The sequence below is a fragment of the Cnephaeus nilssonii genome (genome assembly GCF_951640355.1).
Source record: "Cnephaeus nilssonii genome assembly, chromosome: 14".
NCBI classification, from domain to species: Eukaryota; Metazoa; Chordata; class Mammalia; order Chiroptera; family Vespertilionidae; genus Cnephaeus; species Cnephaeus nilssonii.
The window spans coordinates 41,118,723-41,131,744 of NC_137085.1; the positions used below are offsets into that span (position 1 = coordinate 41,118,723).

General features: G+C 37.9%; 1 protein-coding gene across 1 annotated transcript in view; it reads left to right on the top strand.

Moving 5' to 3' along the window:
• The first annotated feature begins 2,515 nt into the window (after window positions 1–2,515).
• ALDH1A1 (aldehyde dehydrogenase 1 family member A1) overlaps window positions 2,516–13,022 on the top strand; it is a 43,600-nt gene continuing 33,093 nt past the window's right edge. The window contains exon 1 of the mRNA XM_079790671.1: window positions 2,516–2,647. Within this exon, the coding sequence (XP_079646797.1) occupies window positions 2,582–2,647 (66 nt within the window). The 5' untranslated portion in view covers window positions 2,516–2,581. The remainder of the gene's footprint in view (window positions 2,648–13,022) is intronic.

The following is a 13,022-nucleotide window of genomic DNA, read 5'->3' on the forward strand; positions in this document are numbered from 1 at the left end:
AGTAGTTTCAGCAATGCTTGAAGCCATGGTCTATACTTATCTTATATGTATAATGACAGTTTTCACAAAGGACTGGAAGAAATCATATTCAAGAAAAGAAAAAACTATGCTTCCACTTCCTAAGAAGGAAAGGAAGATAAAACATCCTTTGTCTGTTACCCCCAAGTATAGTTCCAGCTCATCCTCCACTGCCTGATATTGGCGCCCAATCAAAACACACAACCCTAGGTCTAGTCCTGAGGTGTGCCTCTTTGGCCCCTGTGCTCTCACCAAAGCCATTTTCCTTCTGAAAGAGCAGGAAGCGGTCTGATAAAAACTTTTATCCATGCAACCATTCCCAGGAATATACTATTCTTTCAAGACGAGTTCTAGGGGAAGGACAAAGCTTACCTCAAAATTGGAGATCTCAGGGCCCTGTGGTTTCTGGGCAGGAAAGATCTGCCCTTCAAGTAAGATTAAGGTTAAAGAGTTCCTGATACTCTAATCACAATGCATTCCCCACAAAAGGATACTTGGTAAATATTTGTTGAAATTAAATGGGCAGGTGTTGTAACCTGTTCCCAAAGCTGCACCTTTTACCTAGGTTTAGTAGTGTCTGGTATAAAAGGACCTGTTCTTATGTAATTATTCAATAAAATATGATCAAGGATGAGCGTATGAGTAGTGAGATGACATGCCAAGTGTGTTATAAAGCTTTGAGCTTTCACTGCCTGGACATCAAATAAACCAGTGTTTGAGTCCACAAACAACTGTTATACTGAGAGCAGAAGAAAGCAGCAAAACACAGCTGTCTGGGCATGGCCAGAGCACCAGTCCGCAAGTTATGTAACAGCTGTTGTGTAATTGTGCATTTAACTCAAAACACATTTTTAAAAGAGAAAACAATTCAATTTTCCAAAAAAGAAAGAAAGAAAGAAATTGAGAGCAAGGGAGGGAGAAAGAGATAGAAGAAATGTTGAAATAACACAGAAGGTTCTATCTGGTCTTCAGGCAAGAGGCACAGGAGACAAGGACCTTAAGGACAGTTGCCTTAGAATCTGGGGGGCTGGACCATGCACCGGGTCTGGCCTGCCTCCCATTTTTGTAAATAAAATTGTATTGGAAAACATCTACAGCCATTAATGTATCTATTGTCTATAGTTTCTTTCATGCAGACTCTAAGTAAGCTACAACAGAAACTATCTCGCCTAGAAAGCTAAATATATTATCTGTCCCTTCCCAGAAAAAGTTTGCTGGCTCCTGTCTTAAATGAATAAAAGGCCAAGTTTAAGTGCCTGTGAGGGTGACTATTCACTTTGAGAACCAAAACAGCCAATTCTCTGGAAATGAAATTCTTGTCCTTACTACATCTGTGATCATAAGCAAGCTAGTTACCCTCTGTCTGTCTGTAAATGGAAAACCAAGTAAGGATGGAAAGAGAAAGCAAGGCTGCAGCACCTGGTTGGGAGAAACTAGTCAATGAGCCTATGTTTCCCTACCCAAATCCCATATTTGGGGGAGCTGGCAATTTTCACTGGGGGGCGAAAAAAAACCTCCTGAATTCTTAGTAATCAGAATTGAGAGCATCCAGAGTTTTCTGTCTGTTCCTACCGTAACTTTTGCTAGAGCTTCAATACAATGAAGTATTGTACTTAAAATGGGAGTAGTAGAGTTTAAAAATGTGTCCTTTTTAAATGTTTCCAGGTTGAACTATTAATTTAATTTTAAGAACTTGAGTTACTTGAAAGTCCTGTTTGTGTTTACTCCTTGTACAATTGCCTGGATCAATGATTGATAAATACAGTCAGCTTCCAGAATCATCAGAAGTTACTTTCATTTTAAGTGAGTTTTAACAGACCATATGGCTGCTGTGGTGACCTTGTATGACAGTGCACTCTGAGTTCCCTAAAAATCCTGCTGATTTTTCTGTTCCCATATGTAAAATAAAGATACTTTAGAGCTCCTGAAATGACAGTAGGTCTACTTCCCCAGCAGTTAAAATACACTTGATTGGTATAATCTTTTTAAAGCTGACTTGGGATAGGGTCTACATAGAGGGCCTTTCTTCCCCAAACAGCACCCTTTCTCCCTGACAACATTGACCTGAAGACACCTGGCCAGGGTCCTCTCCTCACCAGCTTGTGCTGAGAACAAGTGCCGGTTTAGACTCTCAGTTCTCAAATCCTCGGATTCCAAGTCTGTCAGGGAACGGAAAGTTTCACAGGAGCATAAAAAAGCATGAGAAGCCAAAAAAATAATAACTGGCCTTAGTGGCCAGAACAGCTGCGCTGAGAACCCTTCCCACAGGTTTCGGCTTTGTAAATTAATTCATCTGCAAATAGTGCCCGTCTCCAGATGCGGCTGCAGGGCTGGAGCGCTGGTTTCTTAAGGATTTAACTTTAAAAAGTCACGGGCTTCCTGCACTAGGTGTTACAAATAAGTAGTGTCATTTTCTTTTTGCTCCGGGTTTGTTCATCCAATCGTATCCCAGTATGCAAATAAACCTTAGCCCGTGCAGATAAAAAGGAACAAATAAAGCCAAGTGCTCTATCAGAACCAAATCGCTGAGCCTGTCACCTGTATTTCAGGAGCTGAACCAGAAATGTCGTCCTCAGGCATGCCAGACTTACCTGTCCCACTCACCAATTTGAAGTTTCAATATACTAAGGTCAGTACAATTTATGTTTGCTGCTTTGCCTCGGGTTTCTAAAAACCACATTTATTTAAAGCATAAAAGGTCAATTTAAGTAACTTGTGTAAAGAGCCCTTGGCAAATACAAAAATGAAAGGCTTGCAAAATGCAGTTCTGAGTTCAGTGTCTTGATCAAATACTGAATTCCAAATCACATCGGGCCACTTTTCATATATGTATTTCTTAAAAGGATTTTTAAGGAAAGGCATTCTCTTCTGCGTGAAAGGTTCTTGTGTTGGGATACAGTGACTTTACTAAGCAGTTCTATTAACTTCAGCCTAGCCCAGCATGTAGGATAAGAGAACATATAGTTGCTAGAGAAACTGAAAGGAGACAAACAGTGGGAAATGATTTATAAAAACAAAACAAAAAGGAGAAACGGCCTGCTGAAGTAACATGATCTGCCTATATGGTTAATGAGTGTTGAAATCGAAGGACCTTAAATCTGAGTATTGAATAAATTTAATAAAAGCTCCTCTATCAAAAACTTCAAATGGACTTGCATTATTCAGCATATTTGGGGAAAGAAAGCATTCTTATTTATTTTTTCAGCAAAGTTTGTTGCCATCGGAAAAGATGTGTAATTGTTAGATCCAGAGAGAAACAAGAGCAGGAGTCTGATCCAAAGTTAAAAATCCACAGCTAGGGAGAAGAAGGAAATGGATTTTGAGTCAGTCAAGAAACTTAGCCTGTTTCACAGTTATATGCCAGCTCTCCTGTCAGAGCCTAGAACTCCCAAACAAATAAAAGAAATAGAAAAACAATACCAGTCTAACCAAAATTATTTCAAGTTAGCTTGATGTTGTGATGGAGAAAGTAAGGGAAGAAAGGAAGTATTTCAACTCAAGCAGAGCCATTTTGCTTTCTGAATCAGTCAATGAAAGCAAAACAAAACCCAAGAGCATTATAATTTAACGATAAAGTAAAATCCCCACTATTATTTATATGTTTTATTCCCTTACTTGGAACCATGGATGATTTTTGTGAATCCTAAGGTCATTTTCATTTGTACATGTACAAAAAATGAGGAAGTGGCTCAGCTGACTGGCTCTTTTCCTTAGGAACATGTCTGCAGAGATCAGATTGTGCATTTAACATGACTGACCAACAGCTATAAAGTGTATTAATGTATTATTTTCACAAGGTTTTATTAAAAGAAGAAACTTTTTTTTTCATTTAATTTTATTCCAAATGGGAGCATTAAAATGTGATGAGTCCATACCTCTGACAATTTACACTTGGCAAAAGTATGCCCGGAAGATGACAAGACTTGAGACTCCAGCCTTCCCACGTTTCTTACTCCAAGTTGGTTCATTCACAAGAAATTTCAATCCAAGGCACACTGAAAAAAAAAAATGGGTTTCATAAAGATCAGAATCACTGGCAATGTTTTAATGACCCCACTGCTAATATTACAAAGAGTCTTTTTTATTATGCTAATTGGGAAGATATTTGGTAGTTTGAATGTCTCATTTTTAAAAATTTAGCTTTGCAGAAGTTTGTAGCCTCCTTGTACATCGCAAGGAAGCTTTAATCTAAAATACTCTTTCTACTAGATGAAGCTTCGGTTAGTAGTTATTAATTACGCATATAAGAAACAGTATTAGACGAATGAGATGGTCATTAAAATCTAACATACAAACACAGATCTAGTAATTCTTTCACACTGAGAAGTTTTTAAGATGGAAATCTGTTCTCTTCAAAGTCATTGCACAAGAACACCCCTTTAGGGAACATGACTGACCTAAGTGTTCAAAAGAAGGCAAGATTCAACGAGCAGGGTTTGCTCTTGCATCTAAAAACTTTGCTGGGCAAAAATACCCAATGCAAGTCAGTGAATTTTGATTGCTCACACATCTTCTCAATAAATCTGTTCTGCTCAGATAGCATTTTATTGTCTGATTTATTGGTTACAGCATTTTCACACTTGGGAGGACACCAGTTATGTATGTAATTAAATCTAAATGGGTGAGCTTTTTCAAATGCCTTTGCATTTTCTTTTTACTGTGCCTCACTGAAGAATTGTATTGGATTTGCACTTGCAAGAGGAGTTGGAAAAATGAAGGTTATTAACTAAGTTTCCTGGTTACAAACCAAGTAAACAAGGATTTTACAGTGTCTGAGAAAGTACCTTCTGTGGCCATCCCCTAACCTCTGAATTATTTTTTCTCTTACTATGTTAATGCCCTTCTTTATTATCACTAGATGTATATTGGTCTCTGGGGCAAGGTGGAGGGAATAGGCAAGCAGGGTTGGATAACAAAAAATTATTACAAATATGGTAGAAGTAGAACGACATACTCTCAAGCTTGAGGCTGCTTTTCCCCAAACAAAAGAAGTCATTGTTGCATATCTTTTTTATGACTTATTCTCTACTACAGTCTGATTAGCTTTTTGATGGGGTGGATAAAACAGAGATCAGAGTTAAGAATAACTTTCTAAAATGATACAAAGGTTTTTTAGAATTTAAAACCTCAATAACATCATTATAAATCCACGTAAACTTGGATCCCATCTCTATCCTCATTTATCCCCTTTCCAACTCTAAATGAATCATACATCTGCCAGCTCACCCGTTTTATTGAGCTTTTAAATGAAGACCTTCTTTGAAAGTTATGTGATCACTGGGCAAACTACATTACCTCTCTCTGCCTTGGTTTCTTTGTATGTAAAATGGGAATAATAAAGGTACCACTTTCCTAAGGTGGATGAAAGCATTAAATGAGTTTAATGCACATAAACCACTTGAAATAGGACCTAGCACATGAAAAGTGACTGATTAACATTAGCTACCCTCGTCCTATTTATTTTTCTGACTTTTTTCCAGTTCTCTGGAATTTTCTTTTACTCAGCCTTTCCTAGAGCTGTTTCTCATTCTCTTCTAGTCTTTTTACTCTTTGTCACTCTTTCTTGCACAGTCATGCCCCACCGGACAAGGCTCTCATTGGAGCAAAGTTCCAAGCATTTATCCAGGATTTCAGGAATCAAAACTAAACGTTGAATGCTAATAGCCTGAGCCCTCACACCAAGTGACTTCTCTAAGATCAGTGTCACTGCTTTGGGGCATGGAGGTGTTGGAATCCTGTTCTGTTCTTCACTTGTTCATCCCCAACTACTAAAGGGGACATGACCATGAGTCTCTCCAGTTGCTGCTCAGCTGTTCCCAGGAGGAAGGAATAAATGTTTTCTTTCCCAAAATATTCTAAATAATTTTCTCAGTCCACCAGGGGGAAGAAATAAATGTTTCCTTTCCCAAAATATGTTAAATAATGTTAAATCCATTTGAAGTTTTTGAAACTGGAGCTTTCATCCAAAAGATATATTTTTAATAGAGAAAAGTTATGAATCATTGAATATTATAAAGCTAGGCACCATTATCTCCTTATAAATTCTTATAACAAAGAAATTCAGGCACATACATGTTTAAATACCCGTCCACTTTGCTCATTTCTCCCATTTTCCCTTTCCTTTATTTAACATCATTGAATGATTGTTTTGTGTTAAGTCTTATGGTACAAGAAGACTAATGTGATCTTGCCTCATGGAGCTTATATTCTTGGAGGGTGTGTGGTGTGTTATAGGGAAGAAAATAAACAAGTGAATAATTTAATCACAAATTATAAATGTTAAAAAGAAGAATATAAGAAGCTGAGAGAATGTGAGGAAAATCTTCCTTTCGATGAGGTTTTAGAGAAGGTCTTTTAAAGGAAAGAACAGTTACTGGTAAGGTGAACCTGAGGGATGCAGAGGATAAGGTGGCTCTGGAGGGTGGGGGGAAACGAAGATCTAGAGCTAACAGCACAGGCAAAGATCCCGTGAAGAGGAGCTTGGTCTGTTCAAAGAACAATCAAAAGGCTAATGTGGTAGAGTAAAGTGAGGAAAGGAGAGAATGGATGAGATGGGACAGAGGCTGTGGCCCGATTGCCTGGTGGATTTTATTTAAGGGAAACCACTGGGGAGTGCTTAAAACAGGACAGGACTATGTTCAAGACAAAGCTGATTGTGCGGTGGCCCTGTTTTCATTTGGGAACTCCTTTTAACTTGCTTCTGACTGAAGCAATATTTTGTTTGCTTTCTATTTGGAAGCAGTTGAACAAATAGCTGGATGGCTGCAAGGTGTAGTGGCTTAACAAGATAAACTCAGCTTCGATTTCCAGCTCTTCCACTTGTTTATGATATGACGTTGGCCAGGCTTCTAATCTCTCTGAGTTTCGGTTGGCCTGTCTGTACGTTGGGAATAATGATGACTGCCTTGGAAAGTGGTTGTGAGAATTAAGGGAGGTAATTTGTGGAAAGTGCCCAGCACTCATTAGCTACTTAGTCAGGCTCTTTTTAACCCTCTTCTTTAGAAGATGATTCCTAGAATTCCAGAATTATTCCGTTCCCAATATAAGTGGAATGAATACTTGAATTTCTAGGCACAGTTCAAAACTGCTTCTATCTATTGATCTCATTTGAGGTTCATGATTACCGTATTTTCTGGCATATAAGACGACTTTTTAACCCAGGAAAATCTTCTATACGCCCAGTCGTCTTATACGCCAGAAAATACGGTAATCATTGGAAAGGAGCTAGAGAAGATGTTACTAGTCTCCCATTTTAAAGCTTAGGTACCAGAGCTCAGAGAGCTTAAGTGATTTGCTAAAGGTCACACAGCTTGTAAGTGGCAAAGACAGAATAATAAGCTGAATTCTGAATCTTCTCATTTCAGATTCAATACGTTCCCACATGATTTTGTTTTATTTCCCCTGGACACTAAACACAGTATTGTATCTCACTGGATTGTCTCTAACCAGTGCCTTCTTTACTCTGATTGAGAGAACTGAAATTTGGATGATTACGGAGAGGGATGACAGGAGTGGTACACCCCCACACAGGTGGACCAATAGAGAGAAGTTACTCTAGAGTAGTACTTCTTGTATTTGAATGTGCCAGTAAATCACTTAGGGATCTTGTTGAAATGCAGATTGATTCCGTAGGCCTGAGATACATATGAGATTCTGCATTTCTAACAGACTTCCAGGCTTTGCTGTTGCTACTCAAGCTAAGTCTGTTGACCAGCATCAACAGTCTAATAAAAGTTTTGGGTGAACTTTATAACTTTATCTACAGTGACCACCATATAGTTCCTTGCAGACCTGACTTCCTGTTTCTGTCAGAACCTCACTCACACTCAGGGCTGATATAACACACACCGGCATGAGGAAATCTCGTGAGAATACAGGTATTGATAAAATGATGACACAGTTGTTTCTAAATAGCAATTGTCTGGCTTGGGTGATGGTGGTGTTGGTTTGGGTTTTCATGATGCTATTATAATTGCAGCTAGATACATTACACATGTACCAGATGTCAGTGGCAACAGACAAAGCTAAGTTCAAAAGAACATGAGTAATAATTGCTTTATAGTTAAATATTTTATTAAAATCCACTACTAATAAGCAAATAAGAAAAGAGCATGTGTGTGTGCATGTGTGTGCGTGTGCATATTTAAAGTCCCACAAATAGAGGCATTGATTACATAGACTGAATTTTGCTATTTTAATTTTTTATATTATATGTCTACCTGGTACCTTTATTGTAATGTTGGACTTGCTAAAGGAAATTTGTTTGCTGGGAATCTGCACAATTATCACAGATCTTGAAACTTTGCTTGAACAAAGTACTTCCCACCCTAGGTCCCATTATCTTACTATTTGCAATACTCTCCCAATACTTTCTTAGAAGTCAAAGGGATATAAATAACAAATAACTGAATTAGGCTCTACATTTTGCATTTTCCTTGGCAGGAAGAAGGCTTATATGTAAGTATTGCATTTTTGGGTCTTGATATTGCTAAATATTAAATATGTACAGAACTTTCTGGTGCTTCTATATTTTACCTCTTTAATACAGAGAACATATGATGTACAGAAATTGTTGACAAGGATTTTTGTCATTTGTGGGACATGGTGAAGATGTGGCTCAAAACAGAAATGCTTTTCTTTTCCCCTGCATTGAAAAGGCTGAAGAGGTTTTTCAAACAAGAAAATAAGAGTGTACGCTTATGTCACTGAAGTCAGGCTATAATATAAAACAGAAATCAAAGGAAATTTGTATTTCTCCTACTTCTGTTTTGGTCACTTTCTTGTTTTGTTTTCATTCCTTTTACTGCAGTTGAATATTTTCCTCCCATCTGTTATTTCCTCCTTAATTTCCTTTTAGATTTTTTTACTCTGAGTCTCAACATTTTGCTTTGCTGCCTCAGGGTTTGGATTGAAAGTAGTTGCCAGAGATCTAGCTTTGAAGCTTTGATTCTTTTAAATATTTAACATCCCCACCTGACTTTTGTTCAGTCTCTTTTATTATTCAACCTGCATCTCATTCTTTCTGCCCCGCCCCCACCCCCCCACTTCCAAAGTTTTGTGTTTTGTTATTTTTGGGGGGTTGGTGCCTAAAGCTGAGAAAAGGTTTACACATTTACAAAACCCATTTACAACAACTCCACACACTGTGACTGGGGCTCTCAGGTTTGGATATTTTCACAGGTGACATAAAAAGGGGAATCGCATCGCGTCACCTTTCTCACCCGTGTTATTTCTTAAAAGAAACACTTTGGGTGTTTAACATGTGATCTGTTAAACCTCTCTGCCACCAAGAAAGCACTGATTTCCCTTAGAGTATCTAGAGCCACTGGCTTGGTTCCAGCCCCTCACAATCGGAGATGCTGTGACTTGCAGGGCTAGGTGGGAAAAGTGAAGGGGTTAAGTGGAAAATAAAAAAAGTAAAAATCATAGATCCGGATAAAAGCATGGTGATTATCAGAGGGAAAGGAGGTAGGGGGAGGTAGGAGAGGGTAAAGGGGAGATAAATGGTGACAGAAGGAGACTTGACTTGGGTGGTGAACATACAGTACAATGTACAGATGATGTATTATAGAATTGAACACCTAAAACCTATATGATTTTACTAATGTCAACCCAATAAATTCAATCAAAAGAAACAGAGATACTGTAAATATAGGACATCCCGAATATCTGTTGGAGGGAGTCAGGGTCTCTCTCCCCTTTAAAGCTAACATGTTCCAAAATCTTATCTCAACATATAAGGCTAATGGGTTTTGTTTTGCCTATTAGTCAAATTTAGTTTGATCTAAGGCAGAAATACTTTGAGGAAAGGACTTACTAATTTAGAATTGTAGCTTTATATCATGCATTAAGACAATAACTTTTACTTGGAAAATATTTTTAAAGTATGATTTGGACACTAAAATGCATTCAGAAAACAGCCACTTTTGAAAATCTAATGTCATATGATACATCCCCTAAAATCTGACATATAAAAAATGTAAGAGTAAAATCAATTTTTAAGTTGCCTCAACATTGTCATTGATTCTTTCCCCATATAAGAAGCACTTGAAGTACAAATGCATAGACATAATTTCCAATCAATATTGTGAACTTTCAGTTGAGGTTTACTATATATCTATATACATTATTCACATATATCCTGATTCCAAAATTCATAATTAGAACATGGTTAATATAATGGTTAATAGGACCCAAGAATTTATTTCTTTTACTTTTACAGCCTAATTCCATTTCCTCTGAACTTACTAAAGGCAAATAACAAATGGAAAATGAACAAAGGGAGGGAAATGATAGTGCAGTTCAACAGGCCTAAATAGGTGTCATAATCATTATAATAAATATTTGTTAGCCTACATTTTTCCATATACAGTACTTTTCCCTTATCCATGGTTTTGCTTTTTGCAATTTCAGTTACCCTCTGTCAACCACATCCAAAAATATTCAATGGAAAATTCCAGAAATAAACAATTTGTAAGTTTTAAATTCCATGCCATTCTGAGTCCTGCTCTGTCTCACCCAATACCAAACCATGCCTTTGTCCAGCGTCTCCACACTGTACACACCCCACCCATTAATATGTGCTCACCTACATGTTAGTCACTTAGGGGCCCCACTAGGTTATCAGATCGACTGTTACAGTGTCACAGTGCTTGTATTCAGGTAACCCTTATTCTACTTAATAACGCCACGTTCACATATATTTTGTTACAGTATGTTGATCATTATTCTATTAGTTGTTGTTGCTGATCTCTTACTATGCTTAACATAAATAAAACTATCATGAGTATGTATGTATGTATGTATGTATGTATAGAAAAGAACATAGTATATATAGGGTTTGGTACTCTTCATAGTTTTAAGCTTCCACTGGGGTTCTTGGAAATTATCCTCTGCAGATAAGTGGGACTACTGTAACTATTTTATAAAAACCACAGGAAGGGGGATTATTAAAAAAACATTTGCTCTCACAGTTAGATGGAAGCAAATGTCAAATGTAAAGCCAATAAAATTACCCCCCCCCCAAAAAAAAATCATTAAGGTAGATCCTACCAATTAATTCTCCACAGCTCAGAGGAAGGAAAAGGATGATGCATTCTTTATCTTTATAGCAACCGGATCATGCCATTATTGGTGCTGAGTTCTGTTGTTATGCTGAAAGGCTTCTGTTTGAGGGAGAAAGTATATAATTCATAATTTTCAGACTATAGCGCCATGTCCTGGTACTCTAAAGCCTCATGTCCTCAAGCCTGGAATGTTAAAATGATTTCAACTAATATCTGGACTCTGGTTGCTCTACTTTAAATCGACTTGGGGACATTAAAATCAGTTTTCCTAAAAACACTATTTGATCCTGTCACTCCTTTATTCTATCCAGAATAGAGTTCAAATTCTCACTTTGGAGATCAAGATCCACCCAAACTGGCCTCATTTTCATTGTCAGAACTTATCTCTGACTTGTTCCCACTGGAGCTCTCTGTTCCAGGCTAATCTCCTCAACTGTCACAAATATCTCAACAGCATTCCCTCCCTCTGCTCATTGTTTTTCTTTTTCCACCAATCCAATCCTATCCCTCAAGGATGCATTCTTCTAGCCCACATCCCTCTCTTCCCAGGGTTCCGCTCTGCAATTTATTAACTAAAGCACTGCTTTGGTGATTTTATTGCACAACCTTCAATTCTTTACCAGCTGATCTTAATATAAATGCACTCTCTTCATAAATCATGAGCCCCTTGAGAGCAGGGGTCATGTCTCACTCATCTCTTATTTTCCCCTCGTACCTTCCAAATAATGAGACAGGTGTTTACTCAGTACTTAACAAACACTTTTCTGAAGAAAAAAAAAAAAGTTACCATTTGGATTATGTGAATATAAACACAAATTCAAACAAAAGTTGAGTTCACAGTGTCCTCCTATATAAAAGGTTAAAACTGAATAATGCAGAGCAGTTGCCGGTAATTTGGGGTCATCTTTGTCTGGTTTCATTAGTTGCCTGAGGCTGCTAGATAAACTTGTGTTCTTATTTTAGGTTAATTCTCATTTATAAAACATTCACTGCCTTTCATTTGAACTGGGATTTTCAGATACAGCTTAGATACAACAGTAAAATAAGCTATACTACATCAAGAGATGTATTATTGAGAACTTGAAACTTCAAATTATCACATACCTAATGGGAATCAAGTAAGAGTTGCAAAGTTTCATCTGTAAACCAATATCTGGAGATATCTTTTTTTAAAGGGAGAGTGCATTTTTCTTTAATATTTTTATTGATTTCAGAGAGGAAGGGAGAGGGAGCAAGAGATAGAAACATCAATGATGAGAGAGAATCATTGATCAGCTGTCTCCTGCATGCCCCCTATTGGGGATAGAGCCACAACCCAGGCATGTGCCTTGACCAGGAATCCAACCATGATGCTCAACCACTGAGCAACACCGGCTGGGCTGGAGATATCTTTTTTTTTTTTTTAAATATATGTACTTTTATTGATTTCAGAGAGGAAGGGAGAGGGAAAAAGAGAGAGAAACATCAGTGATGAGAGAGAATCATTGATTGGCTGCCTCCTGCACACCCCCTGCTGGGGATCGAGCCCACAACCCTGGCATGTACCCTTGACTAGAATCGAACCCGATCTATCTACTGACCCAAACCGGCTAGGGCTGGAGATCTTTTTAAAGAAAGGTACAGAGAATTTATTCAGGTAACAATTTGCAAACTGGGAAACAGAGCCCTTGGTATGAACCAAGAAAATGTTCCAAAATGGAGGGGATAGGACAGGGATTATAAAGGCAAAAGTTGCAAGGAGCTGATGATCAAAGAGGTGGGTTGCTGGGGGAATAAGATCATAAACTTCCATCATGTGCTTTCTGATTGGTGGGGGCAACTGGACTTTCAATGACTCAGTGATCTAGCAATGAAGTTGTGAGGTGAGAACAATGGGTAATATATGATTAAGCATTTATCAAGTCCTAGTTTTGGCCCAGGCCTATAGAAAAAAGCTCT